The sequence below is a fragment of the Mercenaria mercenaria genome, chromosome 10 (assembly GCF_021730395.1).
Source record: "Mercenaria mercenaria strain notata chromosome 10, MADL_Memer_1, whole genome shotgun sequence".
NCBI classification, from domain to species: domain Eukaryota; kingdom Metazoa; phylum Mollusca; class Bivalvia; order Venerida; family Veneridae; genus Mercenaria; species Mercenaria mercenaria.
In genome coordinates, this window is record NC_069370.1 from 14,533,991 (window position 1) to 14,542,112 (window position 8,122).

Below are 8,122 nucleotides of genomic sequence, written 5' to 3' on the forward strand. Positions count from 1 at the left end.
CACTCCCCTCCACCCCCCGCCTTCGAACAATTCTAATATTCGGATAAGATACCCATGTACGGGTGTTTTACACCTACAAGAGAAACCTCCTGAACTGAAACATCTTCTTGCTCTCCACTCTCATTAAATATTACTAACACTCTTACACCTTTCTGTGAGTGTCGCCCATATGGGTTACTAGTATCTGTAGCGGCTTTAATTAAACTAAGTGTAATAACGTAATATTCAGCCTAACCATTTTGACCAAGACGTTTTTCTTCATACTGCAAATACCCGTCTTCAAAACACATCATCATGACTTGCATACTATTTATCAAAAGTAACTGGGTTAACTTTAACTGCACTAAGCTGCAATCACTAATAAGCCTGTGTTATCTTTATTTAAATAATGCCCTGTCTCATCTGTTGGATCAGCAATTCAACCAGTCAACGGTAACCCGCTGATAAAAACTATATACATAAATAAGGAAGTGTTCCATTTCATGAGTCACCTTTAGTATATATACTAGATATATAAAATCTGAACATCTCTTATCTGAATGTGAATTGCTTAAATTAAGTTTTCAAGTACTAGGCTAATTTCAGGTAGAAACAAATAGATTCATGTTATGAACTCACTACTGATAATAAGATTATTTCCCCAAAATATTTTCAGTAAATTTGAGTTTGATCGAAACAAAAAAAACCCACAATACTATGATAATAAAATCTGCAAAAGTGAAAACTACTGGTATTGTGGTATGTGCAGAAACAGTATCAATTGGTAAACATGTTCTATTTGTCAAATTTATCTATCAACGATTCATCATACTTATAAAATAGAAAAAAATGGAACATTCGCAGGTCACTCAACACGACAAAAACGAAAATGTTGCAGGCACGGTTTGATTGAGCCTGTTCATGGACGGTAGTGGAAATGCATGCTACCGTCCACGCCCTCTAGCCCCGGGTTGAGCAGAACTCAACATTTACACATGCTAAAAGTACAAAAAGCAGTTTAGAGACATCCGCAGATGTATTCAAACGGCGGTGAACATGGAACCTTCAATGATACACGTGTTGAGGCGTGTAATTCCATGAAGAGCGGCGTTTGGTCCCCAGATAAAATAGTGGGTTTGCCCCAAACGAGAAAACAATGGGCAGAACTAAACAAACTGGAATTTAGGAAGGGGATCTGAGGTTATGGAGCCTGCGTATCACAGGAACTGTCAAAAGACAAAATTAAAAAGCAGGCACCATATCCAAAGGGTGATTATACAATACCCAAGGCTATGAAAGCGGGAGTATTGGAACCACCCAGGCCGAAATGGTCATGTTGAGAAACTAAACAGTACCAATAACACGACATAAAAGTCGTGCTGAACTATCTGAGAAGATCGAAATATAACAGCCCTGATTGAATGTACGGGTCCTGCCTAAAATAAGGTTTCATGCCTTTACAAATTTTCATACTTATATACGGGTAGGCTGATGTAACAACTGTATGCATATTACTCTTTGTAAAAGAATTACATAACCCTAATGACAATATATAGAGAATAAACATGACCTTTTGTTTAAAGGAAATTAAATGATGAAATGTGTACTGCCAATACAAAAGGTTTTGTCCATGAAGTGACAGTCCTTTGATATTTAAAGATATCTGATAACATATTATACATATTGATTTTAGTGACTTACGTCTAAGGTATATTATTAATATATACCTCTATTTTCATGTTTACTAACTCGTCTGGTATATTAAGATTATAAATTACCTCGCGGTAGTTTGGATAATTAGACTAAATGTTTTGACTTATACATGTAACAGAAAACAGTAGTTCTATCTTTAAGTTAGTACAGTACATATTCATTTTCCATGGCTGGTCTGTTATTGAACAAAAACGGTGGCCTGTATCTGTGACTACGAAAATCGGACCTTATTGCTCTTGGACAAAAACTTGTCTCCTGTAAATCACTGTAGGTGTTGGTTCTTTGTAGAGTCTCATCAAAGCCCTCCAGAGAACTGTCTCCGCTCAGATGTGGAGGATCGTCAGTCTAAAGAGCAACAACAAAATATTTTGACTTCTGTGCGGTGGCGAATGCAACGCTTATATTTTTTATAATTGTTATAGGATAAAAGCAACGGTAATTTGACTTGACATTAAAAGCGTGAACGGCTAGCAACGATTAATGTCTAAAAGAACGTTAGGAAGAAAAGAAAATGTATTTTTCAAAATGAGAGATGAGAGACATTGACTATGGACCCTATCGGACTTCACGCTAAAAAACTGGACGGATTATCCTTTAACCATAAAATAATACATACATTTATGCTAATGTTATAAACCTATCTAAACAACACATTCTGTCGGAACTATTAACAAACGAATGGGTTATAAATCTTACTTACGAATGTGGTCGTTCTGTTTACAATTTTCTTCAGGTTGCTCAGTGATCTGCAGTTAGTTTGAAAATTGATGCAAACAAAATTCTACTGTATTATGTTCAGTTAGTCCCTACATGGATATCTTAAACAAAAGTCTGACGAAGGAGCAATCAAATTTTTAAAATCATTCACTCAACAAACATTCAACTTTGTGGAACTTACTGCAACAAGTAAAATCAAAATGTGAATGCAGAAATGAAGTGTTTTAGATTCAGAAATACACAGGGTACTGGTACTGATGATAATCCCGGAAAGATGATAAAGACGACCACCTTGGAATTTTTCAATTGCTATCGGATGTTTATAAAACTGAACACACCGTCTAATAGCAACCACTAACAACACCTACTAGTGTAACCTAAAACAAAATTGGTAAGTGTTATGTATAAATAAATGACTTAGTTTTATCTGTATAAAAAATATTTATCAAAAATTACTGGGGAAGAGTATATACTTTGCGCATGCACACTGTCAACACATGAAGGCCTGACATTGGGTCACTTTTCATTATTTGATCCGGAATGACTGCAGCATTTTTGGGAAAGTTTCAATATAATGATGAAGAAAATTTTGTAAATGACAAAATGGTCGAATTTATCATCAGTCAACGTTCGTACAGTCCCCGTTTCACATACCTGTTTCAGGGCCTCACTTTCTGTGAGTTTGCTTACTTAATATAAATTTGAATTATGTAAAGTTTTCAGCAAATGTTAAGCTTTATTTTGATACCAACCATTGATAATAATTTGCAGAAATAAAAAGTTACAGGTAAAAAACATCATTTTCTGTCCGGGTTTATCATCAGTACCAGTAATATTACCTTTTCATGTACACAAACATAACTCCTGCAGCAGCTAGGGAAAATGCTGCTATGGCACCAACCACAGCTACGGCGACCACCAGATCTAAACAGACAAAATTCAAAAATATTTGTTGCAACAATATTGTCCCCACACGGCATTTATATACTATCCTGTAAATTTCAAAATACACTACATAACTACCTCTGAGTTCAGTATAAATCAAATCAGTACATATGTCTCCGCCAATCTACTCATATCATCATATGTTCATCAAATATGCATATATATAATATGTTTCTTTGGCCTCTTATACAAACTAGCATTTGAAAATATTTCCCTAGTATTCCAAAAATTAATTTTGAAACCCATTTAGCTCATTAAAGTTCTTGAATTAATTAACGTGAACAGAATTTTTTCAATTCTATATCAGTGAGTTATGTATTTATGTATATTTTGTGTTTGACTACACTTTCTTATGCAGAATGGAAACTTGGTCGCATTCCAAAGTGCGATTAGGCTCACCTGTTTCAGAACTATATTTCTGTGTAATAAACGATGGCGTCGGCGATATCTGTTGAGGTATTGGCGTGACTATTGAAGAAGCAAGTACCGCTGCTGTTGAAATTCCATCCATTTCTGTTCGTTGCGATGATAACACAGAACTATGAAACGATGATTCTGAAGCCGCTCGATATGTGTCGGTTTTTGATGGTACTATAGATGTCATTGAAGTACTTGTAAAACTATACTTGATGCTGGATATTTCTAACATTGCATTTGTTGGTGAAATATATGTGTTTACAGCAATAGAATGAGTAACTGAGGAATGTAATTCAGACTGTGATAGAACTGGTAAGCTTGATAAGATTTCAGTGATAAAAGTGACTGACGGGTCTACATGCGGAGGTGATGTACCTGAGAAAGAACTGTATAAATAGCTTGAAGTTTCTGATGATGTTTCAGAGTATCTTTGTGTTGTCGGCAATATGCTTAGTACACTCAAATGTGTCTCACTGCTTTCAGTTACTATCGTGAAATGTGTTGACAATGGCTCAGTATGAACATATGTATCATAAGGCGAAGAAAACATGACTTCGGAAGACTTGTCTGTAAAATCTGATTTCATTCGGTCTGTAACTGAAGCTAGTAAAACACTCGATTCCGCTCGAAAGGAAAATTTTGGTGTCAACGGCAATCGTGGATAATCGGATAACATAGAATGTGATACTGAAAGTAAATCCGAAGTTATCATTTTAGAATATAATGTAGATTGTGATACTAAAATACATTTTGATCTATCACTAGAATATAATGTAGACTGTGATACTGAAAGTATATATGAATGTATCCATTTAGAATACGGTAGTGAACTATAAACGTTATTGAGAGATGTTATCTAAAAATTGCTGTGAACGTGTTGAAATTAGTTTGGTTGGTGTAATACGCCATAATTTTACCTTTTATATACTACGCGTAATGCTTCCGTTCTATTGATAACTCTCAAGAATATTTATTATAAAACGGATATTACAATAGACAAACCATTGGCGTAAAAAATGTAACACTACCGTACAGTGAAAATATAGTCCGATTCGTACAAAAACGAAGAGGGACTTAGAACTAGCTTTAAACAGTACGTTTTGTCTTTGTTCAACATATCCAGGTGTAATTTTGCAAGAATAGAAAGATTTTCAGCTGTAGATATGATATAGTGTTAGTACTTACATTGGTCGTCTAAAGAAAACAAACCAATCCAATACTCCTGTCGACAACCTTGCACGATAACAAACCTGTCCAGTAGGTTATCGTAAGAGTTATAGCAAGAAAGAGGTGACCATTTCCCTGCTTTGCTATCGCAGTTTGCTTTCCCGTTGAAAAGCGCTGAAAATCAAAAACTCAAAGTAAACATCATGCCTACATCATGTAAAGGTAAAGGTACTAAGTAACCGCTCAGGATTATTCCTGTAGAAGTCTGTAAAAGCTTGAAATATATTTAGAGTTTGACTTAGTGGTTGGTCAATTCTTATTGTTAATAATATTATTGTTGTGGATTCAATAAAGATACACGACATAGTACTTGACATTTCAATCTACTCCGTCCGCGATTTTTTTTTATCTTAAAGTGGCATTATACGATTCTGAATACTGCATAAAGTGTGTTTTTGTTAACGTTTTATAAAGCAATATTCGGTTGCTGTGCATTTAAATGTGTTAAATCAACGATAATACCGCATGTGTATTTGAAGTTGATGCTTTAGAAATAAAGAAATCGGGTTTTTAAAATAAAAGCTTTTTTTAATCTTCTGCGCAGTGATCCTCCTTATCTCAAGAGTTTTCTGAAGTTGAAAGGGAAGCAACTCCTGTGTGCAGCTTAACTTTCCCAAGTCTAAATAAGAAAAGTCATTTTTGGAAAAATACTATCTCGTGCTGGTAACAGGAAGAGTTTGGTATATTGTCGTTAAAGGCTATAAGTTCCTCCACCCTTTTTACACACACATCTATTTCAGCTGGATTCTTAATTGAAAAATGCGCATAATTCCACTTTACTTGATCCAATGTTATATCTCTCATATATTTATAATATAATGACAACCTACGACTTTTACAGAGACTTTTAATCCCTGTTTTACTGCAGTTTTCAACACGATATTGTCCTTTTTTGTTAACAACACAACCAGTAACTTTCGTTTGTATACCACGTGCTGCAAGTTCATGTAGCTTAGCTGCCGAGAGAAAATATCATATAGTTGAACGTGTATTCTTCTTTAAACATGACAAACATATGCATATTTTAGTATCAGTAATTTAAGGTTCTAGACGTATGTATTTGTACGATAAACCGAGGGATTTCGAGATTTCTAACATTCCTTGAAGCCACCAATAGTGTCTTTAGAATACTTTTAAGTACGTGTATTGCAGATGCTAACAGACTCTTTTATATAATATTATCTAAAGGATAAATGTCACGGTATGGGACGGTGACGGCATTACACTGGTTAGTATCCGACGCATGTAATTGCTTATATATAAAGTACCCGCTGAAATTCGAGGACGAATTTCAAAATGGCGGGGAAATATGTCACGGTATAGAACTTGAATATTAAAACGGGGAGAAAATGTGTAGGCGGCCGGATAGCTCAGTCGGTAGAGCATCGGAACGGTATTCTGAGGCCCCGGGTTCGAGTCCCGGTTTGGCTGCACATTTTTCTCACCCTGTGACATTTGGCGCCCAAGATGGGACCGTGACTGAATATATACTCCGAGATCATGTTTACCTTGTTCTATATCCCATTAGAAATTCGAGGACGAATTTCATATAGCGGGGGAGTATGTCACGGTATAGGACTTGAAAATTAAAACGGGGAGAAAGTGTGTAGGCGGCCGGGTAGCTCAGTCGGTAGATCATCGGAACGGTATTCTGAGGCCCCGGGTTCGAGTCCCCGTCTGGCTGCACATTTTTCTCACCCTGTGACATAAATCCTTAAGTCTGTCTTAAAACTGTAGTTATTAATAGTAAAATAGCTTTCTGTCCAATTCCCTTATCACATTTGCTGTATATTATTCATGTAATGACTTAAAAATTAATAAAATGTGAAATTTTTAATTTAAACCGATAGTAAACTCAATGAAAAGTTCATTGCAACCAGTCAATATACTGGTAATAGCAATCGGGACTGTTCATTAGAGACAGTGCTTCGTGCAACGCATCCTGACTCCCCTAGTACGGGTTATTAGCTGAACTCTATTAAACCAAAGCCTTGTTATGTGTACAATGTACAAAAAATGATGTTTTGGTATAGGTAACATATGTCATTAAGGAAACGAAGATTGTGACATGCATGACATTAACATGAGTAACAACTTATGATTATTGTAAAAACTACCTTTCATGTAAAGTGACCAATGTCCACCATTGATATTGCCACACGTTATCATTGAATTATGTCCACAGGGTTCACAAGATGAAGTCCTACTTGGTGTTTTAGAGTTGAGCTCACATCTGCACATATTCCCCTGTAAATTGCAGTGTTATTTTTCTAAAAACAATGTATTTGAAAGAAAATGATATAAATAAAAATCAAAAATATATCTGTAACTTATCTTTTTGTATTTCTAATATTTACATACCATATTTACATCTGATCATAGAGGATATTTGTTTTTTTACACCATTTTTTTTAAAGTGCGCGTTTGCGCCCGTTTTCTATTCTCAGTGTCTTATTCTAAACATTTTAAGGCAGTATTTAAACCTTGGATTAGCAGTAATATTCTAGTTTTTAGGATATGTATGATAACAATTGTGACTGTTATTTATACGGCAATGTAGATGTCTATAAGTAGTTTTTAAAAGTCTCTTGTAATTCATTTGTGAATGGCAATGTACTTTTAGGTATTAGGTATGATTTCTTCTGACAAAGCACAAATATTATTAACGGCTTCCCAGGCTAACCACATTTTAGTATACCTGTAAAGCAACGACCATAGACTGCGGTCCACATTTTTCAAAGCACGTGTGTGGTAAATTGTTCGAGATTGGAAAACCATTGGGTGGGATTTTTTCCACATGAAAACAGCCTGAGAAAAGAAGAGAAGCGAAGTCAATCAACCTATCTCTGGGGTCTGCCGCTCAACTAGGGGGGTCGTGGGTTCGAGTCCCTCTGTGGTCACAACCACATCTTCTCATATGACACCAGTACTGCTTTTCTTGGAATCGGATTCGAGATGTGTTAAAAAAAAGTTGAAGCTTTCATCACAGTCATGCTATAAACTAGTATATACTAACCTGGCTCTGTACCCTGATAATAATAGAGATAACATTACGCATTTTCCAGTGAGCTAATACTAACGAAAATAGTACCTGATAATTTCAGGTGTCCAAGCAGGTGTCGTC

At 35.5% G+C, this 8,122-nt stretch overlaps 1 protein-coding gene across 1 annotated transcript; it reads right to left on the reverse strand.

Moving 5' to 3' along the window:
• Nucleotides 1–21: 21 nt before the first annotated feature.
• Nucleotides 22–4,036, reverse strand: LOC128559777 (uncharacterized). The gene is made up of 4 exons (XM_053552297.1): nucleotides 3,754–4,036; nucleotides 3,249–3,333; nucleotides 2,393–2,438; nucleotides 22–2,037 (listed from the first exon to the last, which is right to left on the reverse strand). The coding sequence occupies exons 1-4, from the start codon at nucleotides 4,001–4,003 to the stop codon at nucleotides 1,834–1,836; spliced, it is 585 nt and encodes a 194-aa protein (XP_053408272.1). The 5' UTR covers nucleotides 4,004–4,036; the 3' UTR covers nucleotides 22–1,833.
• Between the last annotated feature and the right edge of the window lie 4,086 nt (nucleotides 4,037–8,122).

Excerpts from the sequence above, each read along its gene's own strand:
- LOC128559777 (XM_053552297.1), bottom strand. The coding sequence starts at position 4,003 with ATGTTAGAAATATCCAGCATCAAGTATAGTTTTACAAGTACTTCAATG. Across the intron at positions 2,439-3,248 it reads ATGTTTGTGTACATGAAAAG|ATCACTGAGCAACCTGAAGA; the intron begins GTAATATTACTG and ends AACTAACTGCAG. Across the intron at positions 2,038-2,392 it reads TAAACAGAACGACCACATTC|ACTGACGATCCTCCACATCT; the intron begins GTAAGTAAGATT and ends GTTGCTCTTTAG.